Raw genomic sequence first — 27,171 nt, 5'->3', positions numbered from 1 at the left:
TTTGGTTCCGGAGATCAAACTCAGGACCTAGTACTTGCAAGGCAGGTGGCGGAGCCACTGAGCTAAATCCCCAGCCCTAATGCTTTGCTTTATTTAAAATAAATGAATAAATGAAGCTTTTTTCCTTTTACACAGTAGAGTAATAAAGTGATTAAGAAACACTTATGAAATTCCAGTTTAGTGTCACTCTTTAGTGTGATTAGAAATCATGTAATTAAAATAAAATTTAGGCTTTGATGGGATGTTTGAGAGGATTTCTGTGTTGACCCTGATAAAATTTCAAATAGACGACTAGATTATCAGTCGGTCTTTATTCACATGCTGATCTGCCATATAATTGTGTTTTTATTATTTTCAGAAAATGAACAAGTGTCAGCAGTCTAGCCTTTGAATGACCTATTTGGACCCTGAACATCAAGGGGAATGGGCAGAACCTCATGATTCTTCTGGCCGTTGCCAACAGATCGCTACTACCCCTGGCCCGGAGGTTCATGGCGTGTGCTCTGCTCCAAGCGTTGGGACGTACCCGAGTACACTTCCTTCCATATGGTCTCTGCAGATGCATAGTTCCTCAGCTTGGATGCTGTGTCTGGATACTGGTCTGCACTTCACACACCAGACCTGCTTTGGGACCACATTAAAGAGCTAATTCAAACTCAAGTGTCCTCCACGTCCCCATGTATATCACTATAGATTTTCCTTTTACAGGTTATTTTAAAGATAGTGGTATTATTATTTCCAAGCCATAGCTTGGGCTAAAGGATGAATTTAGAATGTCTGCTAATACCAAGAATATTCTTGTGTATTTGAAAAGTAACTTATTATTATAGTGTTATGGGTTTTTTTTTTAAGGTTTTGTTTGTTTATTTGTTGTGTCTTTTGCAGAGCTCTTGTTAGCCAGTGTTTGTTTGGGGCCATAAAACTGTCTCTGGTCTGACCAAACAGAAGTCATCTCTACAGAGATGATGTGCTTGATCTGTGCAGAGATGGGATTTCATCTGTAGCGCCAGTACGATGGAGGGTCTTGCTATGAATAGACCAGGAAGCTCTTCGCAGGTGAGGTATTAGGAACCTACGGATTGTGATGCAAAAGGAACCTGCCATGGGGTTTCTTACCAGTCCTTTTGGAAAAGGGAGAGGAAGGAGAATAGGTAGGTAGTGACTTTAACTTCCAGAGAATGAAAGTTGGTACTAAATGACATGCATACAGATCCTGAAGTGAAAGTCATGCTGCATCTAATTGTAACTAAAAGTAGAGAGCCAAAAGAGAATGAGCTCTAGAGAGTTCTGTTGTCTAGAAACTGTAAACTGAAATGTGTCACAGCTCAAGTATAGAATTGTTTTGTAAAGAAGTATGATCATAAGTGTAGAGGTCATGAAGATGAGCCTGACGTTGTGCGGCGTTCTGCAGCACCCCACATCTCACAGCGCCAAGTTACGTCCATCTTCCAAACCCTGAGCTCTCAGTAAAGGTCGAAGAACTGCTTGAAAATTCTGTGGGAGAAGGAGGAGCCGGAATGATGCGAATAATTATCTCTCAGTCCTCATTTAGCCCTTGAGAGGCCATGCCTCTCTGGCCTCTTGGGTATGGCACTCTTAATTTAAGTATAAAATTTCAACAAGTGTTTACTGGATTAAGTGGACTTTTCACATTTTTATGAGTTTAAAGTAGTGTAAATTTTTAATTTGTTTCAGTGTAAAGGCAAGTGAAATTCCATAAGATTCTGTGATTACAAGAAAAAAAAGAAAGCCAAAGCCAAAGCCATTAAGGTGCACTACTCTAACCAACTTGGAGCCAAAACAGATTATTTCAGAGTCGTTGGCTTCATGTGGCCATATAAGATTTAGTTTGTGACTTCATTTTAAAAGTGTGTACTTTTTTATCTACTGCTGTGTTTCTATTTCCTGCGTATTGTTTTTTTGAAGACAAGGTCTCACTATGTAATTCAGGCTGGCCTTGGAGTTATTATATAGCTCAGGCTGATCTCAAATTGCAGTGATCGTCCTGCCTCTGCTTCCTAAGTGCTGGATATACTCTTCATTTTAAAACCATGTCACTGCCATGAGGTAAATGTTAATAGTTCATTTTTCCCATTAAAATTATTAACTCTATATTTTAGGGAAGATAACACCTGTGCAAAATCGCTCTGGGGAAAAAAATACTAACATGAGACTTAAGCCTTAGAAGTTAACCCAGGTATGTTAAAAATAAAGCTGCATGGCTCCACAGTTTTCTTGGTCCTCTGAAGTGAAAAGTTGCCTGAATCCAAACCCTGGCTTGAAAGTCACACTGTAGTGATTTGGCTTATGAACTGTGGTCCTCTGAGTCTAGGCTTTTTATTCACTGATTTACATATTATTGTTTTCATGTCCAGAGCAAAACAAAAATGAAAAGTATTTTTGCTATAACCACCTTTTTAATCAAGTTTGGGTATTCTCACTTTTATATACATTACTTCAGAAAGAATGTGCTATTATTTGCACTGCATCTCCTTATTTAGCACGTTTTCAAACCAAATGGAAGCCTTACTTATCTGTGTCCTTAATGGTGTGAATAATACCTGCACAGAGAGCTGAGGCCTGTGGTTTTGGACTTGCACCATATTGCTGCCTTCGCTGTATGTGGCTTTAACTGTGAGTATTCAGATCAGCTGGTCACATTGATCAGGGACTAAAACCAAATGCTTTGCAGTTTGATGCCCTTAAAAATAAACTCTTGATTTTTAGAATCTTAATTTAGGGTACATTTCTGCCATTTCTTAGTTTATCCTAAGACTAGAACAATGAAGCCTTAACCTGTGTGTTCTCCAATTCCAAATCTCCTTTTTTATTGTCATTTCAAACTTATGATCATGTTGAAGACATTGTTGCCTTCTCTTCCCACCATAACTTGACACCAAGCCTGCTGAAGCAGCAGACCCTCAGTGCAGAGTTTGGCCAGCTGCTGAACCAGAGAATCAGTAGGTCCAATACATGCTTCCATTAAAGTTTATTATAATTAATAGGCTCTCACTGCCACCAAGTTATTACTTGGGGAAGAAAACTCCCGTGGGTTTCATGAGGGTGACAGCCACATCACCTCCCTGGCTGGGAGCAGAGGTAATCATGGAATTTCTAAGAACAGACCTAGAAAAGTGTTATCAAGTGTTCTTTCACCTACAAAAAAGAGGAGAAAATATTCCCTTATTTAGTTAAAACGGTGATTGTTACTTGGGTAGAAATGTTTCTGCAAAACATGTTATAGCATATGTATCCATTTAGCAATTAAAGGCTAGAAAAAAGGATAAATCTTCAGAAAAGTGTCACAGTTACAGTACATTTTCAGATTTAAATTTGAACCCCGGTTCATCTTTAGCTTTTGTTATGCTTTTTAAAAAGCTTCTTTATTTTAATATACAGAATGCAGATGAATTTGATCTATTAAAATTGAAATGTGTAAGCTTATCTTAAAAAGACAAAATTGCACAGTTGTAATAATCAAATAGCAATTGTACTGCACAATTCAGTGATTGTAAGGTATCCTGTAACAAGCAATGTTTGTCTCCTACTTTTTGATACCTCTTAAAACTTATGTCTTTTAGAAAGACAGTGCCTCTGTATGCTTTTTGTATTTTTACTGAGTGTAAATATTTGTTATATTTTTGGTTAAGAGAATGTAAAAGTACCATTTATTATTATCATATCTACTAATACTTTGGTGGAATCAATAAAGGATCTACATTAACCTCCGCAGTTTATTGTGAATATACGGAACAGGTGGAATAATTACACCTGCTGGCTCAGGAGTGCCAGCCTGGGACTCGTGTTGCTATGAGGCTTTTTGTTTGGTTTTTTTTTTGAGACAAGGTCTTCCTTTGTAGTTCAAGCTGAACTTCAAATGGCTCTGTGGCCCGGGCAGGCCTCGAACTCATGGCAACCTTCTGGCCTCAGCCTCCTGTGTGCTGGGATTACAGGCCTGAGCCACCACACCGAGTGAAGCCTTTGTTTTTAGGCCTCCAGAAAACTTGAAATGGTGCGTTATTATTCACAGAATCTGTGAAACACCGACTACATCCTATTTGTCAGAACTGTGTGGTATGAACAGCCTTAAGGAAATGTGGAAAGTTGTCTCTTCCATCTGGGTGATTGACAACCCAGACAAAATCAGAATGCTTGGCAATGAAAAGGGGAAGAGCGAATATCAATCAAACTTGCAGCTAGTTGGCCTCCCACAGCATGCCTGCTGCCTTACTCTCTGGGACTGTACGATAATGAAGGCATTTTATTTTATGGGTTCACACCCCAGGACCTTGGCAAGGAAGAAATTGTACTCTAACACCCTTTGTAAAATCTTCCAGTCTGCCTCTGCACCCAGGACAGGTTACTCCTGTGATAGCCGGGTCTTCTGCATTCTCTGAGTTTAGTTCATTCCTTTATTTGGAAAACAATAATCCCAAGAACTTGTATTTGGGGAAAGGGTCTTCGCAGCTGTAATTCAGTTAACCACTTTGAGATGCAGAGATTACTTTGCATTTTCTGTGGAGCCTCCATGCCATCACCAGCATCCTCGTGAGAGGCAACCTGAACACTGGCAGGAGAAGCCATGCAGACAGCGGAGAGATGTGGCCACCACTCTGCAGAACAGGATTCTCCTGGAGCCTGCAGAGGAAATTCTGCTCTGTGGGCATTTTTGCTTCGAATTTCTGGCCTTCTCAACTGTGAGATGGTACATTTCTGTTTCCAGCAACTCATTCTTTGGTCATCTGTTAGCAACTCTAGGAAGAAACACACTAAGTTTACTTTTCTCATGTTGGGGCCCAGTCCCTCACTTTCAGATGTGGTGGTCTGTAAGTCCCCCCGAGGAACCGGCTTCTACTGCTGCCCACACCTGGAACGCGCTGGATGATGCAAAGAGAGGAGCTGGCCTGTGCAACAGCCTTTGGCCTGTTTTCCTCATGTGGACATTCAGGTGAGTGTGTACTTCTGTCTTACTGTGGTTTCAGTTTTAATTTCCATGTGATTAAGGGGGCTACCCATCTTTTCAGATACAGTACTTTCAGGCTATATTTTGTTTGTAAAATGTCAGTTTAGGTCTTTTGTTTTCCATTCATTGATCAGATTTTAACATTTTTTACTAAAGCCTTTTATCTACCAACTTACTCCAGGTTATTTTAATAATTTGTGAGGGGTTTGGGGATTATTTGGCATGCTCGTATCATCTACTTACTAATTGTTTTTGCTTTTTTAAAACCCCTTGGCCTTATCACATTGGCCAAAATGTCCAGTCCTGTGTTGACTGGAAGTGATTGGCATGAAATTCCTTCCTTTGTTCCTGATCTCAGTGAGCACTCAGATGTCACCATTGAGCATGCTCTTTGCCATGTTGTGTTAATTATGAGTTCAAGGAAGGTCCCTTTTATGTAGTTTGCTTCGAGGATTTATGATGTCAAATTTTTTCATGTTCTTTTTGTAAAAAAAATCTATTCAAGAGACAAAATTATTTTCTCTCATCTGTTAATAACTTGAATTACTAGAGGTGGGGCTTTTGTTTATTTTGTTGACCCTCTGCCCATCCGTGCTCCTCCACCTCACCCTCTGTTAGAATAAACTTCACCTTTTTTTTAATTATTGTCTTTATATATATTAGACCCATCTCAGATGATTTCACTGGTAAGTTGTACAAAACACAGAAGATATAACCCTGAGTTACTTAACAAAATTTCAGAAGTAATAGGGATTTCTTTTTTTCCCCAGAACAGGGGATTGAATTCAGGACCTTGGCCTTGCCCCGCACGTGTGGGCACCACTGCGCTACATCCCTGGCCCAGGAGGGATTTCTTAAGGCATAAGAAAATACTGACTATAGGGCTGGAGGTACAGCTCAGTGTTAGAGCCACTACCTGCCATACACAAGGCCTTGGGATCAGTATGGGGTCAGGGGATAACCTAACTCTAAAGAAAGGGATAGATGTATTATTTGGCTACTTTAAGATTAAAGACAAGACATTCCCCCAAAAAATACTATTTATGAGAACAGGGCCAAGGATGTAGCTCATTGGCGCCATGCCTGCCTGGCAAGCGCAAGGTCCTGAGTTCAATTACTGGTACAAAAAAAAAAAAAAACAGGCTAGAGAGTTGGAAAATATATAGTTAATTCATATAACCTTCAAAGGACAGGTATGTAGGTTATGTACTTCACTCATGTATACCACAAGAAAAAGCACCCAGTAGAAAAGTAGTGTTTAAATGACACAGTGAAAAAGAGCACATTGTTCAGTGCACATGTGGAGGGCGTTACCTAATGCTGAAAAAGCCACATGGGGTGGCGCCTACAGTGAAGGAGTGTTGTCCTCTGCCCTTTATGGGGTGTGGTCTGATGATCCCAGGCAGAGAAAAGTGAGCTAAAGGCGGCTCTAAGATAGGCTGGAGCCAGCAGATGGCGCCATGCTCCAGTGTAACTTCTTGTTTGGCCTCCGTCTTAAATGAGAGCATGACAGGTTCCCAGTCATCTCTGCAGTTACATCTGCACACCCTAGTGAAACATTGGGAGAGAATCTTCTTCCAGCGGTAATGAAAATGAAACATTTTCAAACCAGAAAACACGGGAATTTTAGACAAATCTTTGAATTGGGTAATATTTTTGACACTAGCACATGGACAGTATGCCTGTAACTAATTCCTAACAGCCTTTGTAAATTAGGGTGCAGGGTTGAGGATGCTTAATAAGTTTGGGTCTTAAGAGATTCCAAGGGAAATTTACCAGAAAACATCAGTGATCACACTGAGTAAGAATAAACACAAGTTACACGCCTAAAGAACTAGTCAAATTCCTAACAGGAAACCCTGAAGAGTTAACACTCCAAAAGCCCTTCCCAGTTGTGCATGTGTCCTGACAGGTGGCATTTTCGGTCTTTTTGACTTTGTCATTTTGATGGGAATGGGTGATGGCTTATTGTGGTTTTAGTTTGCATTTCCCATGACTACTAGTGGGTTGCATTCCCTTTATATCTGTAAGCAGGATTAGATTTCCTCTTTCATGAAATGCCTCGAGTGTATTTTTCCCTGATACATTTGTTCATTATATATTCTGCATATAATTCCTTCGTCACTTATATGTGTGGCAAATACGTCTTCCTCTCTGGCTTGCTTTTCCATAGCCTTGATGATGTCTCTTGATGAAGCATAGTTCTTAATTCTAGAGTAATTAATTTTCCTTTATGGTTACTACTTTTGGTTCTGTTTAAGAAGTCTTAGCTGGATGTGGTGGTGCATGCCTGTAATCCCAACACTCATGAGTCTAAGGCAGGAAGATCACTATGAGTTCGAGGCCAGCCTGGGCTACAGAGTGAGTTCAAGGCCACCCTGAACTACATGGTGAGATCCTGGCTCAAAGAAAGGACTCTGTGTTATGTCGTGCACAGGTAGGCAGCAGGAGCCATTGACAAAAGGATCCACGAAGCACTGTGAGCTTTCCCCACAGGTTACTCCCAATCTGAGCGAGTCTGGCACAGATCTTGCACCTGCCGCCCCATTGGGCAAATTCTGCAATCAGCCCTCTCCTGGATGACCTTCACACCCCACTCTTAGAGATGCAACATTGTGATCTAATCCCCAAGGAGAGATTTTACACCAGACACTCTTGAAGCCCAAGTCTTTTGACTCCGAACGTAGGTCTATTTTTCTCTTAAAATGAAATCTACCATTGCATTTATTGACTTAGCTTATAGCTGTTGATGACTAAATCACTGCCATTACTGCTAATTTATTAACCTTCTTAATAATAATTTAGCAAGCAGTTGCTTTTGTCCTAGAAGTAGTCTCTCACCTTATTTTCATCCTCATGGACCTCTGAGGTAGGACACTATTATTACTCCCAGATATTTTGGTGGAGAAGGTCCTAGAGATGTTGAGTGACTTGTCCAAAGATCCTCAGCAAGGAAGTTTGGAACAGGGGAAACCAGCAAGATCCTGAAATGAAAACTATCACATTGAGGCATTTCATGTAGAATTTTTGTTTCTTCCTCCTCCCCAGTTTTTTAAATTGTGACCAAAGACACACACACCACACACATACACACACACACACACACACACACACACCAACAAGTTCTTCCTGCCCAAGTACGTGAATGTGTTCTAAATTCATCTGTGGAGTGTGTCTAGGTTAGATTTGTGCATACTGTGCAAGGCAGGGGTCAAGTTTTGTTTTTCCACCTACTGATTGTTCGTATGCCTTTGCTGAAAAGATCAGGCCTTCTTTCCACTGTCTGTTGTGTGAAGTTCCATGCTGTTTTCATCACTGTAGCTTTGTAATGTAAATTGAAATCCAGGATTGTGCTGCCTCCTCCTTTGCCCAGGTTGCTTTTGCTATTCTGGGTCTTTTCTGATTTCACATGAATGTTGGGCTGTTTTCTCTAGTTCTATGAGGAATGTTGTAGGTATTCTGATTGGGATTGCATCAAACCTGTGTATCAGTTTTGAGAGTGTAGGCATTTTGACAGCATTGGTTCTCCCTGTCCAGGAAGAGGGGATATCTTCTCATGTTTTGTTTTGTTTTATCTTTTTTTTTTTTTTTTCAGAGTATGATAGATTTTGTTGTCGAGGTCTTTCACTTCCTCAGCTAGTTTCATTCCCAAGTATTTAATTTTTCTTGATGCTGTTGCAAATAGTTTGTTTTCCTAATTACTTTCTCAGTGAGTTTTTTGTGTACAAGAGCACTGTTACTTTTTGTGTGTTGGTTTTACATCTTGCTACACTACTTAATTTGGTTATGCTAAGAGTCTTTTAGTAGAATTTTGGGGAGTTTTCTATGTAAAGGATCATGTCATGTGCAAATAATGACAATTTAACTTCTTCCTTTTCTGTACATAAGCCTTTTCTTTCTTTTTTTGGATTGCTCTAGCTAATGTTGTGTTCAAGGACTACCAGTGTATTGAATGGGATTGGTGATAGTAGACATTGTCTTGTTCCTGCTTTTAGAGGAGAAAGCTTTCAGCTTTTCCCTAATTGTGATGTTGGCCATAGGTTTGTCAAAAAATGGCTTTTGTTAGATTGAGGTAATGTCCTTTTCTTGTTTTGTTTTGTTTTGTTTTTAATACTGGGGATCAAACTCAGGCCCTTGTACGTGCAAGGTAGGTGGCAGAACCACTGAGCCAAATCCCTAGCCCAAGATACCTATTTTACACCTATTTTCTTCACAGTTTTTATCATGAGTGGATATTGGATTGTCAACATCTTTTTCTGCATTATTTAGATGACCATATTGTTTTTGTCTTTGCCTTTATGTGGTGTATTATTGATTTGTGTATGTCGAACCATCCTTCCATCCTTGGAGTGACACATACTCGGTCATGATGTTTGATGGTTTGTTGCATTCTGTTGAACTTGTGGAGAAATTTTGTTTTTGCTTTTTGTTGTTCTGTTTTTGTTTTTGTTTTAGGTACCAGGGATTGAACTCGGGACCTTTTGCTTGCAAGGCAAGCAATGGAACCACTGAGCTAAATCCCTGGCCCTGGAGGGTTTTTGTTGTGTTCAATAAAGAGACTAGCCTATAGCTGTCTTTTTCAATTCGGTTCTCATCTGGTTTTGGAATCAGAGTAATGCTAGCTGCCAGATGGGACTCTGGGAGTATCCTTCCTTTTCAGTTTCATAAAAGTGCTAGGTCTTCCCTGAAGTTCTTGGAGAATTCAGCAGTAAATCCATCAGGTCCTGGGCTTTTCTTACTTGGTAAGTTTGGGGTTTTGTTTTGTTTTGAGGCAGGGTCTCACTTTACTGTACAGGCTGACCTTGGACTCACTATGTAGTCCAGATTGCCCTCCAACTTGCTGTACTCCTCCTGCCTCAGCCTCCAAAGCGCTGGGATTATAGGCATGTGCCACCATGCTTATAGTCAGTTTTTACTACTGTCTCACTTTCATTGGCCTATCATTGGATTATTCAGGGTTTTTATATCTTGGTTCCATTCTGGAAATGCATATGTATCTAGGAATTGCTCCATTTCTTCTGGAGTTCTCTAATCTATTATAGTTCTGGTTTTGAAGTAGTTACTAATAATCTAAATTTTAGAAATGTCTTTGTGATTTTTCATTTCTTATTGATATATTTTCCCATGTAGGGGGTAAAATTGGCTACAAGTTTCTCTGTTTTGTTCTTTCAAAAAAAATATCTTTGATTCATTGATTCTTTGTATTTCCTTCCCCACCTTTGGTCCTAATTTCATTGATTTCTGCTCTGATACTGATAATTTCATTTATTAACTTTGGACTTGAAGTGCATCATTAGGTTACTTGAGTTTTTCTGATGTGGGCATTCACAGGTATAAATTTCCCCCAAACCACTTTCATTGTATACCATATCTTCTGGTATTTTATACTGGCATTATTGATTCTAGGAAGTTAATTTCTTCTGTGTCCTATCGATTATTGCATTAGTACAATCTTTAATCTCCATGTATTTGCATAATTTTTGTGGTTTCTTTTACCATTGATTTCTAGTTTTGCTGTACTATCATCTGATGATATGTACAGGATAATTTTAATTATTTTGTATTTATTTAAACATGCTTTATGGGCTATTTTGGAAGAGTTTTGCAGTCTGTATTAGTCTGGGTTGGAAGTTGTTTTCTTGTAGGACTTCAGTCATTTCACTCTTAAGCTCTCCTGACTTTCAAGGTTTGTGTTGAGAAGTCTGTAACTCTAATGGCTTTACCTTTATAAGTAATTTATCGCTTTTTCTCACAGCTTTTAAGTGTCCATCTTTGTATTGGACTTCTGGAATTTTGACTGTGATGTGTCATAGGGAAGTTCTCCATTTGTGACTACTTGGATTCTGTATGCCTCCCTTATCTGTATGTTAAATTGTTTCCCCATATGTTGAAAATTTTATGCTATTATTTCTATAAATAGCTTTTTTATACCATTTGTGCTGTATTTCTGATTTTTCACTAAATTCCAGTTGATCTTGGTCTGCTGTGTGTCCTCTAGCAGCTGCTGGGTCCATTTTCCACGGTCCCTTGTTGGTTTTAAGCTCTCTCTGAGTAGACATGGTAACCTGCAACGGCCCTACCCTCCTGCTCTGACACTCTGTGCTCACAGTGATCGGTTCTGCTTCCCATACTTAAAATAGAATGTTTTGTATCTTGGGTTTGTTTGGCCCCTTTTCATGGACTGTAATTCTTTGGCAAACTGATCTTTCATGTTTTGTATCATTTTGTTTAGTTCAGCTAGCTTTTTATTATTGTTTTTTGCAAGCTCACCTATCATTTTATTTATGAAGTTCATTATCTGTTTAATCATAAAGCTCACAGAGCTTACTGATCTGTGTGCTTTTGTCTCCTCTTTTATCATTTCCCATATTTCAGGTGTTTGGCTTTTGATATGTTCCATATTGATGCCCCTTGGAACAGCTTTCAGAAAGTTGGGAGGGTTTTTGGAGGCATTTTGTTGTTTTGTCTTCTCACATTTCTTCTTTGTGTATGTGTGTGAATGCTTAGGTTTGCAGGTCGATTATAGTGGAAAGACTTCGTTGCCAGTATGGAGATCTCTGTAGTTAGTGCATGCTTTTGGGCGTGGCTGACAACAGGCCTTTGCCTGTGTCCCAAGAACCAACCACCATTTCCATTAATTTGCATAAGAAAGGGAGCAGTGTAATTGGCCCAGCACCCAGTTCTCTGGAAATGAAATGGTATTGTTGATGACACAAAGACAAAGCAGATATTGGTACACAGTAAAATTAACAGCAGCAATAATGCCACCCTGGAAACAGCAATAAAATGAACAACAGTAAGAGTCAAAGACAAACTGGATTTTGACATACCATCAGAAACAACAGAAGATACCACTGTACCACCCCTTCCAGTAGAAAACAGATCAAACACAAAGACAAATGAAATATTGACGTATAGTAAATACCTACTAAATATAACAGCACCGGTAACAATAGAAAGGAATTCAGTAGTCATTACAGGGTCAAATATCTAAAGCTTAATAGTAATATTAGTAAAGATGGAGGGGGGAATGGGAAAATAAATACAATTTGACAAAAGAGAGAGGTGGGCCAGGGATTTAGCTCAGTGGTTTGGCTGCCTGCCTCATAAGCACAATGTCCCAAGTTTGATTCCTGGTACCAAAAAAAAGAGGAGGAGGAGAGAAAAGTGAGATAAAGGATCCTATTAAACAGTAAAAAAAACATCAGTAGCCAGGCATGGTGGCACATGGCTGGAATCCCAGCACCGGGGAGGCTGAGGCAGGAGGATCGCTGTGAGTTCGAGACCAGCCTGGGCTACACAGTGAGTTCTAGGTCAGTCTCAACTATATAGTGAGACCCTGTCTCAAAACATTAAAGAAGAAAAGGGAAAAAAAAAAAAAAAACGAAGGGAGCCCAAAAATAATTCCTGCGTGTGTTCAGATGAGTGGTTTATTCCCAGGGTCTGCAGTACTGGAATGCACAAGATAAAAGGATGGGATCGTGGGTCACCACGGACATCTACTTTGTTTCCACACTCACATATTTGTGTGAATGCCGACTCCTGCTCTGCCTTTCCAGCTAGGCGTGCTCGGTCAGTGATGCCTACCTACCCTAGGGCTGTAGTCACTCCAGCTGCTCCCAGGGTCCGTGTCCCTCTGTGCACCCCAAACCACAGCTTTCTTCACCTAGCTTTACCGTCCTTGGGTTTGTGATGTGCTCCCGCTGCTCCAGAAGGCCCCTCGTGCCTACACTCCATGCTGTGGCAGCTGCCAAGCCAGGGCAAAGCCCTGATTACATGGACAGCAGGTGAAGGCAAGCAGACCACTGAGCTCCGAAGCTGCACAAGGCTGGCATAAAACCAGGGAAGTAAAACCCTCACGAGCTTCTCTGCCTGAGCATAGACTTCTTGGAGGCTGTGCCCTCTGCACAACACCCACCAGTCACTGTAGTAGGGTGACACCAAGGAGCTCTGAGGTGCAGTCCTGTCGTTCTTCTGCAGCTCAGTCATTAACCCTTTCCCAAAATGGCTACTCATTAGACTCTCTCACATAGGACGGGTGCTACACTGGATTTCTTCTCCTAATCCAGCCTGCCCTATGGAAGAAGTCACATTTGGAGCAAAACCCTACTTACTTTTTACAATTTACAGTAACTATAAGCTTTTCTTAGCCCTGGAGCTGCTGACTCTGTCCAGGCTCACCTTGTCCGGAGACAGGTCCCCTCCCCAGTAGCAGGGTTCCTTTCCCGACAGCTGTGCTCTCTTCTCTGCATTCTGCTCCATTTCTCCACCTTCTCTGAAGTTCGTAGTTTTGCTTTCAGCTGTTTCCTTGTTCCTGGAAATATATTCACCAAGCTTTCAGGTGTCTCGTTTCCATGTCCCAGAGAGGCTGTGTTTTGGTCTCTACTCCACCATTTCAATGTCCTCCCCTATATTTTCTGGTAGGAGTTTTACACTTGTAGGTCTTGCCTACATAAATACGCTTTTATTTGACTGCATCTTTTTGCATATGGGTATCCAGCTTCCAAAACATCATTTGTTGAAAAAAAAACAAACGTCTCCCTCACTGAATAAACTTGTACCTTGCTAAATATCATAGACACACAGCCAACTTTGGGGCTCTAGTTTGTCACTGGTCTAGGTGTCCATCTTTTTCCAGTACCACAGTTTTGATTTTATTACATTTCTAGTAAGTTTTGAAATAGTGGTGTGTGAGACCTATAAATCTACTTTATCATGGTTATTTTGGCTCTTTGGGGTTTCCTTGAGATTCCATGGGAATTTTAGGGTAGGTTTTTTTATTTGGGGGGAAAATGACACTGAGGGATGAAAGTGTAGTTCAGTGGTAAAGCACCTCCCCAACACACAAAACCCTGGATTCCAGCCCCGGCACTGCAGAAAGGTATTAGGGATTGTGCTAGCAATTACAGTGAATCTATAGATCGCCTGGGCAGTCCTGACATCGTAACATTAATTCTTCCAGTCCAAAACACAGTATGTCCTTTCATTTATCATCATGAATTCAGTAACATGTTGTAGTTGTAGTTGTAGTTTCCAATGTATGTCTTTCACCTCCTTGGGTTTTTTTGTTTGGTTTTTTGAGACAGGGTCTCAAAATGTAGTTGAGAATGACCTGGAACAATGTAGCCCAGGTTGGTCTTCATCTCACAGCGATCCTCCTGCCTCAGCCTCCCAAGTGCTGAGATTACAGGCGTGTGCCATCACACCCAGCTCAGTGTGAGTCTTTTAGAATTCATTGACCTTCAAAGCATCTTCTTTCTCCAAATCTGGAAAGGGTGAAACCAGTTTCTTCACATCTTTTCCTGCTAAGTCGCTTAGACTCTGTGTTTCTCTCATCTTGGACTCAGTAATTTCTTAGGATCTGACTTCACAGTCACTGATTCTTATATATGATCAATCTTTTGTTGAATCCCTTCAGTGAATTTATCAGTTCAGTTATTGTGTTTTTCAGCTCCAAAAGTTTGGTTCTTTTTTAGAATTTTTTTGTTTTGTTTTGGTTTGGTTCATATTTCTTTGGAGAGGTTTCAGCCTTGACCTCACAGCAATGCTCCCATGTCAGCCTACCCAGTGCTGGGGGCCACAGGTGTGCATCACCACACCCAGCCCTGTTTGTAACCTGTCTGCTGATGTTTTGTTCATAAATCATTCTCCTGATTTCACATAGATGCCTGTCCATGTTCTGTTTAAGCTCACTAAGCACATTTAGGACAATGGCTTACATTCCTTGTAAAGTATGTCAGAGGTCTGTTTAAGTTTAAATGCAGAGTACTTATTTCCATTTGGGAACCATGGTTCTTTTCTCCTTGTGTGCTTTGTGATCTTTTGTTGAGATGTGGGCATCTAAAAACACAGCTACCTCCCCTTGTCCTTCCTACCTGGCTCAGCTCTTTGACCAGTCAGCCCAGCTGAAAGGCTCACGGCTCCCCAGACCTCTGCTGGTGATTTCCTCTGGTTGTGTCTCACCTCTGTTTCCTTATACTGTGTAGGACTTGGTTTCATCACCAGGCTCCCTGTGCCCCACTGCGTCCCCACCACAGGAAACTGTGCCCCGTGTTTCCTTCCATAGCAAGGCCACCACTCTCTGAGCACTGCTTCTAAGTTCCCACATCAAAAGTGTGGATATTCTTAGTCAGAGGAGCCCAGGAGCTGCGTGTATCTGTGACACAGTGCACCTTCAACATTTGGAAAATGCTGGAAGTAACAAGTGTTTCATTGCCAAAACATAAAAAGCCAGACTCTGAGGAGTCATTTGGTTTCCGTTGTCTTGCTGGACAGTTCTGGATGGAGGCAACAGATACAAGGTAAAAAATCTCAGTGACTCAAGTCTGCTAAGATTTGCTTTCCTCCTTGTGTTACCCATTTTGCAGATTTTGACATTTCACAGGTTTAAGACGTTTCAGACTGTTCATAGACCTGTACTTGTTTTTGTTTTCCAGTCCCGATGATCAAACTCAGGACCCTGCGCTTGAAGGGCCGTAAGCCACTGACCTACATCCCCGGCCTCATAGGCCTGGATTTGGGTGGTTACGGGCCCTCCAATTCTGCATGGCCTTTAAAACCCGAACTACACACAGCACCCGCCACACGAACATCATTTCTTCAGATACTTTCTTTCTTCACAATTTCCTTTTAAAGTTTTGGATATAAGGTAAGGACAAAGTTATCCAAACTTTTGTAATACTCTGCGTGGTATTTCTCTCATAGATCTTTCTGTCTTTAGAAGAGTGTGTGGTGGTCTTGTGATGTGGCTGGCTACGCCTCATGGACCTGCCCCCACCTGTCCCTCAGCCTGGTGAGACGCAGCTCTCCACAGACAACTTGTCTCTCTGGTCGGACAACCGCCTCTGTCTTAAATTCCCTAAACATTCTGTGACAACACAATTCCCAACTGCATTTCAGATTGTTTAAATCCTTCCTGTTCTGAGAAGAGGCTGCATGCAGCACAGGTAAATGTGTATGAGGTACTCTGGTGAACAGAGGCCAGTCTGGGAAACACAGTGAGACCCGTCCCTTGACACACGGTGTCTAATACATTCGCTGGCCGTGGTGCTGCACGCCCGTAGTGCGATCTGCACAGTATCGGAATCCCACCCTGGCAACTTGGCAAGATCCTCCCTCACTGTGCAATGGCTGAGGTGCTGCTCAGCACAAAGCCACTGGCGGGCTCAGTCTCACAAAGCACAATTTGCCTTGTGTTACTTCTTCCCTCGGTCCCCTGAACAATTTTACCCTACTTCATATGATTTTATTTTCCTAACATTTAAGTTTCATTTTGAGTAGAAATTTGTTAAGTTATAGCATAAACTGTGAAGTGACAGATTGTAATTAGATATTTAAATCATCTTTTAAAGCAAAAAGTGATGTACTGTGTTTTGCATAATAGGAGCCATCACTAAAAATGTCAAGAAGGTGCTCTAAGTGAATAATTCAGGTGAGTCCTTAAAAAACAAATTTAAAAAAACTAGGATTGAAGGAAAACATTTATTGAATCAAAATCAATACTTTCTTTTTAATATCTACAAGCCAACACTGAATTCACTTTATTCAAGAATGAACACAATGTACAAAAAAAGTATGCTTATATTATAAAAATATGTCAATTTTATCTTCTGGGTGCTGAGCAGAAGTCATTTTAAACAAAATCAAGGCAAACTTGTTCTCTATAATGAAACCTCTCCAATTTCCTAACAGAAGTGAAAGCCAATGTAAAGCCCACCGATGCTGCTGCCCTAGAAATGTGACCCAGGCACAGGCGGACATGGCCACCCCAGGCTCTCAGGCACCACTTCCTGCCTGTGCAGGCAGCACCCCCTTCCCACAGAGCGCCTCACTGCTCAGTCTGTGCCACTCCGTCTTCCTTCGGCTTCCCTCACTTAATAGTTTGCATCTATTTCAGCAAAGGAGTAACAGGATAAAGAATTTTGAGCACAAAAATCCTACTTATTTAATCAGCTTCAATTTAAAAATGAGATTCACTGCTACGGGCAACAAACGACGTCCCAAGCTTTTACAATTCCATTTATGAGGGTGGGAAAGCCGCTGCCCTCCACTCCCGAAGCCTCCCTAGGAAAACTGTACGACCAAGGCTCATCTCCGTCACACTCCTGTGCAGTAGGGCTCGCATGCTGTAGTAATTGGGAAACATGAAGATAGAAATCATCACCAGCTGAGGCAAAGTGTCAGTGGCCCCTGTATGTCGTTCCAGTAGTTATGTGACAATGCAGAACGTGGCTCTCTGGAAGTCAGAAAGCATCACTGCTGATAATGCCAAGAAAACCCTGTCCGTGTCTCAGCCTGTGCACGGTGGTGTCCTGGAAGAGCTGACCCTGGCTGACAACAGATGGACTAAGGTTTAAATTACTCAGCTGCAGGAGCTTTTTCCTTGACAGAGCCTCATCTCTGCTTGGCACTGACACCTCTGAAGGCCTAAAACTGCAAAATACAAGGATCTCATCCTGGTGCCCACACTGCTAGGTAAATCAACCTCAGAAACGCTTTTGTTTTACACAAACCAAATGTTTCTTAAGAACTAAGGTTTTCCCTGGGAAAAGGGATAAATGAAGGCAGAAGAGAAAACTATTGTGTTCCTCTATGCAAACACTAACCCCTTAGAACTCTCTAAGTTTTCCATTAAGCGCCATTTCCTGCATGAAATATTAACCCTACCAAAGGTGAATAGGCCTGAACTGGACATAGGATTTAAACATTTAATACTACACCAACTATGGCTTAATTTAACCCTGTGCTCTACTATGGAAAAGAAGCATTTATAGAGATATTTGAAACACACAAAATTTGTGAAAGATAAACATATTTTGGAACCTGAGCAAAGGCTTCTAACCTATACCATAAAAAGTCCCACCGTATTGGTCGTTCTCACAGTGATTCCGCCAGGTTAGTGTGTTGCTTTTGGCAACTTCCACAGCCCCCCAAAATATGCAGAATACAGAGAGTCCAATGACTCTGCGGTTAGTAGCATGGGGCTGAAGTCCAACACACTGCTGGCAGAAACAACTGGATACCAAAATATTACACATAAAGACAGTAAAAAGAAAATGAGTACACAAAGGATGAACAGGTAACAGGATGCAGACTGCTCAGAACTGGACAGGATGAGTCTCACCATAACACACAGATACACAACCACACCTGTTCACAGCCACAGGTCCTTGCTCTCAAAATAAATACACTGGACATTTACAATAGAAGGAATGCCTTATGAACACAAGCTTTTCTCTTATTGCAGTTCTAGTCAGACAGACCAAAAAGTCAAGATGCCTGAAAACAAGCTACAAAGTTAGCTTCCTCTGTGGACAACTGATACGACTTGGTGCCACAGCTAAACTCTCTAATAGCAGCAGATCATCAGCCCAGGGCAGAAGAGAAGCGCCCGTTTCTCACATCCCGTGGACCACCAACTCAACTCCATAAAGCATGCAAATATCTATTCTGCTGAAGTTTCAAACAAACAAAAAGGATTGTTGTGCTTGTGGGTCTCATACCTTCCCAAGTATACAATAAATGGTGGCAAGTTAACAACAACAGGTCACCGCTTACCAGAAAAATCACAAGGCAGAAAGGAAATGTTTAAGATGGGAAAATTGCAGAACGGTGCTGGCATTCACGGAACAGATCATGCTACGGTCAGACCCCTCCCGACCACGCTGTGAGCACTGCAGTCCCCTGAGCACTGCCCGCCCCATGCACCGTTGGCGTCGTCTGAGGCAAAACAGCAGCATCATTGGCGTCGTCACGAGGGTGCCATCACACTTCTTTTGTAATTAAAAATGAAAGAATGCAATCACAAGACAAAAATGATAGAGTAGTGGACAGAGAAAATATCCAAGTTCACAATGACCTATAAAACCAAAAGAAAAATTCCAATTATTTTCAAACTTTCAGGCTTTATATTTTTAAAAGTAGTCTGTTTTTCATGTGTTTTCACTCCTTAAAGGAGTCACCAGGCTCTCAGGCAAAAGTCTCCCCAGCCAGATATCTTAAAGGTCTTCCTAAGGAAAACCACCCAGAACTTGCATCACGGGGCACAAAGTGTCCATGGCCCACCCCCCAGACACAGCCGGTCACTGCTGCCCAGCACTCACTGGCCGGCCGGGGCTATCCCGCCTTGGTGTCCACCAGCTGCATCTGCACGTTGGCCGCCATGCCGCCCCCACCGTAGCCGCCCTTGGACTGCATTTGGTTCTGAATGGAGCTAACCTAAAACATAACAAGTCAGAAGTCGTCACATCCAGGTAACAGAATGATTCTTCTCCCCCACATTTTACTTTTGTTTTGTTATTTTGGTACTGGGGATCAAACTCGGGTCCTTGCGCTTGTGAGGCAGGCAGCAGAACCACTGAGCTAAATCCCCAGCCCCCTCCCCCACAGTTTAGCTGGGCTGCTTTTTCCAGACGATACTTTTATAGACAAAAATCTACAGTTTTTTTAATAGTCTTCAAATTTGTTTTTAAGGGCAAATTACAAGTCTAGTAAACAATTTTTTGCAACAATTTCTTCCCCTATACTTTTCAGTTACTTAACAGTCAGTTTTAAAACATGAGGCACTTCCAAATAGTGAGGAAAAAGAAAAAGGCCCACAAATCAACTCAACTTGATTTTCAGCAATCTCGAGTGTGTTCTGACCACCTCAGTTACTTAAGACTCCAAAGCAAGAAAACAGGCACCAACAACACTGGCCCAGACAGGGAGACGTAGAAATCTCAGTCCGTGTGATATAATACAGTGTGACAGAGCACAGGAGCCCAAGAGCCACATGTGGGTACTGTGTGTGTGTGTGTGTGTGTGTGTGCGCGCGCGCACGCATGAGAGCCAGGGGTCACACTAGCGCCACTGAGCTCGCCACTGAGCTAAATCCATGGCGGTAATTATTTTAAAGTGCTAAGAACAGATGCTATACTTGATCTTAGCCAAAAGACCAAGAAATGATAATTTTTTGACCTAACCAGGTGAAGTACTTCGGTTGAGGCGATAACCTCTCCTAAGCACCCTGTAGGGCTACTTCTGATGGCCCTAAGGTACACGTAAGCCAGGTGTTGTTCTTTGTTGAAACACACACCTCTGTCTGCCAAGTGGAATGACTGTAGTTTGTCACAACTGTCCCAATCCTAGTCCAGGTGGGAAACTGAGGGCAGACAATCAGTGGCACCAGACTGGTGAAAGGTGCAGAGCAGGGAGCCGGAGGCCCCCAACACGGAGACAACAGCATGTAACCAGAAAATATTCATACTCGTCAAAAGGACCAAAAACAGAAAAACAAATTTATAGCCCTCTTTTTATTAAGGCTCCCAGTAAACCTGTTCAGCTGTCAGCTGCTGTATATTAATCTACATCCATCACCTGCTATATACAGTCACTACCACCACAACAATGTGGCCCAAACTTAAGTCCCGCCCTGATACCAAGTAATTTGTCATTTACCACAGCATCTTTTTTAGCTTTTGTAGATATTTAGGCTTTTTTTTTTTTTTCTTTTGCTTTTTCCGACAGGATCTCACTGTGTAGCCCAGGCTGGCCTCCAACTCACAGCAATCTTCCTGCCTCAGCCTCATGCTGGGATTAAATCATCTTTCTGTTTACTATTGTGCATTCATAATGACATGCAGATTCTACAAAAGAAAAATCCCTCCAGAAGGCAATTCTGCAACTTAAAGCTGAAGGACGTGGACTCTCCAGTACGTAGCCTCTCTGTGTTACTGTGACAGGAATATACAGTATGTTACTGAAAGGGTCACAAAGAGTCTGGCACGAGCCGCCTGGATGATGAGGCGCAGCAGCAGAGCACGTCCCTGGCACGTACCAGGCCCCAGCTCATTCCCCAGTACTGAGAGACGGCACCTGTGGGAGCGGTTGTCATCCAACCACTGGATAATACAGTGTAAGCAGAGTGGCTTCATAAGCATCAAACCGTTGTCATGGCACCCAGTGCTCAGTTCTCAGACTCACGGAAGGGGAAGTCTTTCCGTGGGAAACTAGCATCTCTCTCTCAGATAGGCGTACACAAGTGAGGAACAACAGTGCCCTCAGGAAACTACAAAGTGGAAAGATCTTCCTACCAGCAAGAACTTAGTGTCTGGGCTGGGGATTTAGCTCAGTGGTTCTACTCCCTGGCTCACAAGCACAAGGTCCCAAGTTCGATCCCCGGTACCAAAAATAAAAGAACTCAGTGTGTTCTGTGGGGCTGGGATCACCTCAGAAACAGCGCCACATGCACACAATGTCTACAGGAAACCTGAAGAGCTGGGACCCTGCTCCAAGGTGACAGCAGACCCAGAAGCTGCACGGTACCAACCCAGCTGCCTTGGCTTACAGCAAGCCATGTGTCAATGATAGGGTCATCTTGGGAGGCAAAATGCCAGGGAGGAATCTTAGAAGAAAACTTGAAATGTGCATAAACCAGGATTTTTGTTTTGTTTTAATTTTAAAGACAGGGTCTCCTGAGATTCCACCTCACTCCAGAAAGAATAGCTGCTCTCAAGAAATCAACCAACAACAAATGCTGATAGGGCTGTGGGGAGAAAGGAACCCTTCTCCACTGTTGGTGGGAGTGCAGACTGGTGCAACCACTGTGGAAATCAGTGTGGAGATTCCTCAAAAAACAAGATTAGAGCTTCTATTTGACCCAGCTATCCCTCTTCTGGGTGTCTTTCCAAAAGTATCATACCACAGTGATACAATGTGCACCTGTGTTTATAGCAGCACAGTTTGTAATAGCTAAAACTTGGAAACAGCCCATTTGCCTATCATTTGGAGACTGGATAAAGATGATGTGGTTTTTCTATAAAATGGAATACTACTCAGCCATTAAAAATGGGAAATTAGTCATTCATAGGAGAATGGATGCATACTGAGGATATACTCAAGTGAAATAAATAAGTCACGTGTAAATACCAAGTAGTTTCTCTGGTGTGGAAAACTAAATCATAAATAAGATCCAAATGGTATAATTGACAACGTGAAATAGGAAGAAAGGGCTAAAGGTGTAGGGGAAGTAGGAAGGGTAGGGGAAAGGAAATAAGGGAAAAGAAAACAGTATAAGAAAATGAAGAAATGGAAATAAAGGTTTTGTAAATAGGGAAGGGAGGAGGGGATGAAGGGAGGGCAGGAGTAAGGGGAAAAAATGAGAACCAAGACCTGTCATGTAAAGGACAAGATCCCAATGATGAATGTAACTACTGTATACCTGTAATGTACCAGTAAACTCAATGAGAGAGAGAGAAAGAGACAGGGTCTCGCTGGACGTCCAGGCTGGCTCTGGACTTCCACATGCAGCCCAGGCTGGCCTCAAACTGGCATAATCCTCTTGCCTCGGCCTCCTGAGTTCTGGGATGACAGCTTTGTGTGCCAACATGCCCAGATACTAAACTTTAATTCTTCCTATATGTAATGTATGTTTGTGCAAATCTGAAGTGGTACAGACATTTGCTGATGAGGAAGAAATCAAAATTCATCGTGCAATAAATATGAAACCACTCATTCTAATATATGACAGCCATGTTAGTAAAAGCACTAGGGGATCCCCTTTGGTCTTTCACTCTGTGGGATCAGGGAAACACAGCTACTGACTCTTTTGACAGCAACGCGATACTTTGGGATCTCCACAAAAGCAGGCCAGTGAAACAAGGTACTTTTCCAACAGATTCTAAGCAAACTTTCTGCTCCGGAAGCTACAAATGTCACTCCGTGGTGTGCCCAGTGCCTGAAGGCCAAGTGGGCCTACTGTGTGCAGGACATACACCCCACACGAGGTCCCCACACTCTGGCAACGACTCCAGTCAGAACTGTGCACGTGTGAACCCTCACTGACCTTCAGGTCTCCTCCGGCTCATCTGGACCATCTACTCTGGCCTTGGGAAAAGTGGCCCTTCCACTGTACTGCCTGCTTCCCAGTTTTCTCTTAGATGAAAATAAATCCTATTCTCAAATTCACTAGTCTCTAAAAAAGACAGCAAAAAGATGTTTCTTTGTTTCTCGTTCCTCATACCACTATGATAAATTTTCCTGCCTTGCCCTACAGGGGTATGTGCAGGAGAACTTACATGAGACTTAATGTTATTATCAGGTAAAAGCTGTCATGCAATAAAAATGTCTGCAAAAGGCACATAAAGCCGAGATAAAAAGCAGCTGAACAGCATGGTGATGCAGGCCCGTAATGCCAGCTACTGGGAGGCTGAGGCAGAAGAATTATGTAAGTTCGAGCCCAACCTGACCAATTTAGTGAGACCCTATAAAAAAATTTAAAACATTTTTAAAAGGTTAAAAGCAGAGCACTTGCTTGGCATGTGTGAGGTTCAGTGGTGGGGGCACAAACAGTGAAAGATTTTAGACACAGGTGGGGTGGTGAAGTCCTTTGGGTGGGAGCCTGAGAATCATGGGTTTCTTCTGAACTCAAATCCTTTCGGGAATCCAGGAATGAGCCAGCTACAAGACTTCAGTACAAGAAACGAACACACAGCTTCACAAGTTAAGAAGAGGTTCTCACTTAATTTGCTCACGTATACCTCAGGGTGATGGCTGAGCTTGAGAGGCACCCCGACCAGGGAGGCACAGCGAGGTGACCTTGGGGCTCTACCTGCCGTCTCTTACACAAGAGTCATCACTCGGTGTCTGGGGCCCTGGTGCTAGGACCCTGGTGGGTGACAATATCCCCAGGTGTTTCAGTCCCTTCCATAGAATGGTGCCACATTTGCCTACAACCTACGCACGCCCTGTTACTTAAAATTCTGTTACCTGTACCGTGTAACAGCTGCTCTCCTGGCTGAACCCACAGAGACAGTCGACCGTATTTCTACTGTCTACCAAGGCACTCGGCAGTGTTATCCAAGGCCCTGGGTCCGTGCCCCACCCACACACTTACTGAATTCATTCCGCTGAACAGGTCTCCCGACCCGACATGAGCTGTGTGGACAAAGTTTGTCGGCTCCCCAATCATACTTCGGTCAATCCGTCGCCGCCTTTTCTAAAACAGGAATAACATTAAGAAAAGTTGTCAATAAGTTGTTATTTTTTTGTTTTTGGTTATTTTGGTACCGGGGATCGAACTCAGGACCTTGTGTTTTTGAAGCAGGTGGTGGCATCACCGGGCTAAATCCAGGCCCTACCCTGTGGTTTTAAACATTGGTTTGTAGCTTTCTTCAGTGACAAACTGATTCTATGTTGATGGTTATTACTTAAGATTATACTCAACTCTCCTACCACTCTGGAACAAATCTCCACCCACAGTCCGGCCCGGACAAAGCAGGACTCAGGCATCATCTATAGCTGTTTTTTCACAACCACACCCTCCTGGGCGCTGGACACCGTTTCCCGTAAGGCAGCACGCTTGCTCCCACCGACGTGCCCACCCCTCGGCCGCAGGCCCGCACAGGGAAGGCCGTCCGCACAGCCCAGCGCTGCTGAGAGCCCAGCTCACTGGCCTTTCCCAAAGGCTGCTTGCCAAAAACCAAGGCAAGTTACAAACTTGTAGGGTTAAGAGGCCTTTCAGCAGAATGCTGTCCACAGGTGCTGAGATGGCGTGTACATAATAAACCCTAGAACTCTGCCGAGACGATCCCATGCGACCCCTACAGAGTTCACAGATACCGTACAAGCCACTTTGTATTTCACGAATTTTTATTGTTGTATATGAAAGGCCCAGAAGCTTGATACTTTTTCTTTAAAATATGTTTGTTTTCCTAAGAGTTCAGCAGTGGAACTGGGGTATCTTCAGATCTGTTCGTTTTTCACCTAGTAATCTCCCTTTCTAAACCCAGGTTTTCTGCATCACGGCAAAACAAGTCTGTTCTTTCTTTCATTTTGCTCTATGTGTCTCTTATTATTTCTGAGGCTCTTGGTTGTGTCCAATACAGTTGTTATAGTTTCCTACATTTTTATCTATCATCTTTAATACTGGAAGGTAACACCATTTGATCCCCTCTAAGAATTTGGACTTGCAGACCAATACAATCTCCATCGTAAGCCTGGCTCGGCTCTGCTGCTGCAAGAGAAAAGCAGCCAAGTCCACACACAAACAGTTGTGTAGCTGTGCACCTAGACAATTTCCTTACAGGGTAGATTTGGCCCACAAATCCTAGTCTGCTGATCTCACCTTCTGATCAGTTTGATCAGTGGTTTTTCAGTAGCAGCAAAATAATTGTATTTTTCAGGAGCTTTCTTTGGGTTATGACACTTCACTGTATTTTTTAACTTTTAAGGGCTGTATTTAACCTTAACTACGTACTAGTCCAATTATGTAAGGGATGGCCAAAAATTGCCTATTGTTTAATTAATTTCATAAAATAGGAAATATAAAAATGACAATTTTATCAAATTCAGTAATTTTTCTGTGTATGGTACAATCTTAAAACATTCAATACATAACACAACATTACAACCTGGACAGTATCTACTCTCCAAATTTTTACTGGATTATTGTCTGTCTGCAAACATCACATGGACTGTCATGCTGACCTTTTTTCTGTGAGTGGTATAATTTCAAGAAAATGTCTGCCCACTAAATGGACATCTTGGTTGAAGTTTTGCTGTCCGGTATCTCTCAACTGTTTGGTCTATTAGACCTAATGTGAATTGTAAATGACTTTTGGAACCCCCTTGTTTTGAATAAATAACAAACGAGTTCCATGTTTGGTCCAGAAGGTGCATAATTATTTTACATTCTTCCTCACCTTCTGACTACCCAGGACAGCTCGTCAGAAGTGGGTCAACTCTGTCAACACCACCTGTAGCATTGTAATCACCGACCTCTGTGGGAATTTTTTCTTTCGAGTTCTATCATTTCTGTATTATTAATACCTGACAATACAAAAATGTCTCTTTTGTCTTTCCATTTCATAACAGACTTTTCCTCTCTGATAAGGTAACATTTCTCCCTTTTTTCAGACTTTTCAGTACTTCCTATTCAGTGTCTCAAATGTGTATGTTGTGCACTGCAGAGTAACACTGAGTTCTGGAGAGGTATAAAACGTACACCACTGTATTTACGATCAGTTTCTATAGACTGCAGTGCAAAATTACAGGTTATTTTTCACAAATCAAATAAACATGAACTAGTAAAAGAAAATAACCACAACTTACTAGATTTCACTAGAAACAAACATCAAAGGCAAAAACAACATTCTAAATGTAAAAGTATGTGAAAAACAGTTGATGTAAAACATTCAATCCCGGGGACCCCCCCAAAAAAAAATCAACACATTAATCCTTATCTTTGGGCCAGGGATTTAGCTCAGCAGTTCAGTGGCCTGCCTCGCAAGCGCAGGGACCCGAGTTCAATCCCTGGTACCAAAAAAAAAAAAAAAAAAAAAAAAACACATATAAGTGCATCTCATGCAAACAAAAATCCACCCAAGCAAAGCTCAGGTAGTGATGCTCAGGGAAACTGTTAAGTGGTTAAAATGCTTGACTAGGTTTCCCCTTGACACAGGGCAACGGAGGAGCCCCAGTGGACCAGACTATGAACAGGGACAATGCTCAGGGACAGAAATTAAGGAAGGAGGGTCAGCTGCTCTAGGGAGAAAAACCACCAGCGCAGTGCTACCCCAAGAAAAGCCCATGGCTACTGTAACCCACAGAAACAGGGAGGGGTTTTATTCCAAAAGTGATTCCTACCAAAGCGCAGGCTAGAGCTGGGGGAAGAAAAACAGTGTAGCACCCACCATATTTGAAAAGAGTTAATCAAGAACCCTATCGGTTAGGGGGTTAGTGAAACTGATCCACAGATCAATTATAGAGTAACTTCACTTCAGGAATTTGTGCAACCCCACCACAGTGACGGTGGAAGACAGCCCCAAAAGACAGTCATAGAGAGGGTGAGGCTAAACACAGAGCCCTGAGAATCTAACCCCAGGCCACGAACGATGGTGAGAAGCTATGTCCAGTGTGCTTACGGAGGTGGCTGGGCCTAAAAGTGCTGGCGTGAAGTCCAGCTGCACATACCCAGCAGAGACCAGCGGTCTGACTGCTTTCTGTGTGTACCACCAAGTGCAAGAAGTGTCAGCGTACACAATCGCCAGATTATGTGCTACAAGGACAGAGGCCTCTGGAACAGGGCAAGCAACTCACAACCCCCAGGTTTTTATAAAGCAAGCAGAAAACTGACTTGCTAGAGGCCAAGACCACAATCTAGAAAGAAGGAGAATTTTTTTTGTCTGGATTCACTTTTTCCCTTCATTGGGCTTTGGGGGGGGGGGGGC

The 27,171-nt window shown here is 42.4% G+C and overlaps 2 protein-coding genes and 1 pseudogene across 10 annotated transcripts in view; 1 reads left to right on the top strand and 2 right to left on the bottom strand.

Annotated features, from left to right (window-relative positions):
- The window catches only part of Rapgef6 (Rap guanine nucleotide exchange factor 6), a 206,915-nt gene extending 190,215 nt beyond the window's left edge, over positions 1-16,700 (top strand). For 7 of the 9 annotated variants that reach the window (XM_033761547.1, XM_033761546.1, XM_033761552.1 and 4 more), the window contains 3 exons: positions 359-4,705; positions 4,801-4,948; positions 15,400-16,700. In XM_033761547.1, the coding sequence (XP_033617438.1) occupies positions 359-384 (26 nt within the window). In that variant the 3' untranslated portion in view covers positions 385-4,705; positions 4,801-4,948; positions 15,400-16,700. The remainder of the gene's footprint in view (positions 1-358; positions 4,706-4,800; positions 4,949-15,399) is intronic. The other 2 variants (XM_033761545.1, XM_033761544.1) reach the window with 2 other exon arrangements.
- Positions 16,701-17,932: 1,232 nt separating this feature from the next.
- Positions 17,933-27,171, bottom strand: part of Cdc42se2 (CDC42 small effector 2) — a 31,537-nt gene continuing 22,298 nt past the window's right edge. The window contains exons 2-4 of the mRNA XM_010639789.2: positions 23,838-23,939; positions 19,066-19,180; positions 17,933-18,821 (exon numbers count right to left, since the gene is read on the bottom strand). Of these exons, the coding sequence (XP_010638091.1) occupies positions 19,079-19,180; positions 23,838-23,939 (204 nt within the window). The 3' untranslated portion in view covers positions 17,933-18,821; positions 19,066-19,078. The remainder of the gene's footprint in view (positions 18,822-19,065; positions 19,181-23,837; positions 23,940-27,171) is intronic.
- Positions 19,794-19,910, bottom strand: LOC117285410 (annotated as a pseudogene).

This window comes from Fukomys damarensis, unplaced genomic scaffold (genome assembly GCF_012274545.1).
Source record: "Fukomys damarensis isolate Sample0158 unplaced genomic scaffold, DMR_v1.0_HiC HiC_scaffold_9, whole genome shotgun sequence".
Lineage (NCBI taxonomy): Eukaryota > Metazoa > Chordata > Mammalia > Rodentia > Bathyergidae > Fukomys > Fukomys damarensis.
Note: the sequence above shows the minus strand (reverse complement) of the source record. Positions and strands in the feature narration are given on the sequence as shown.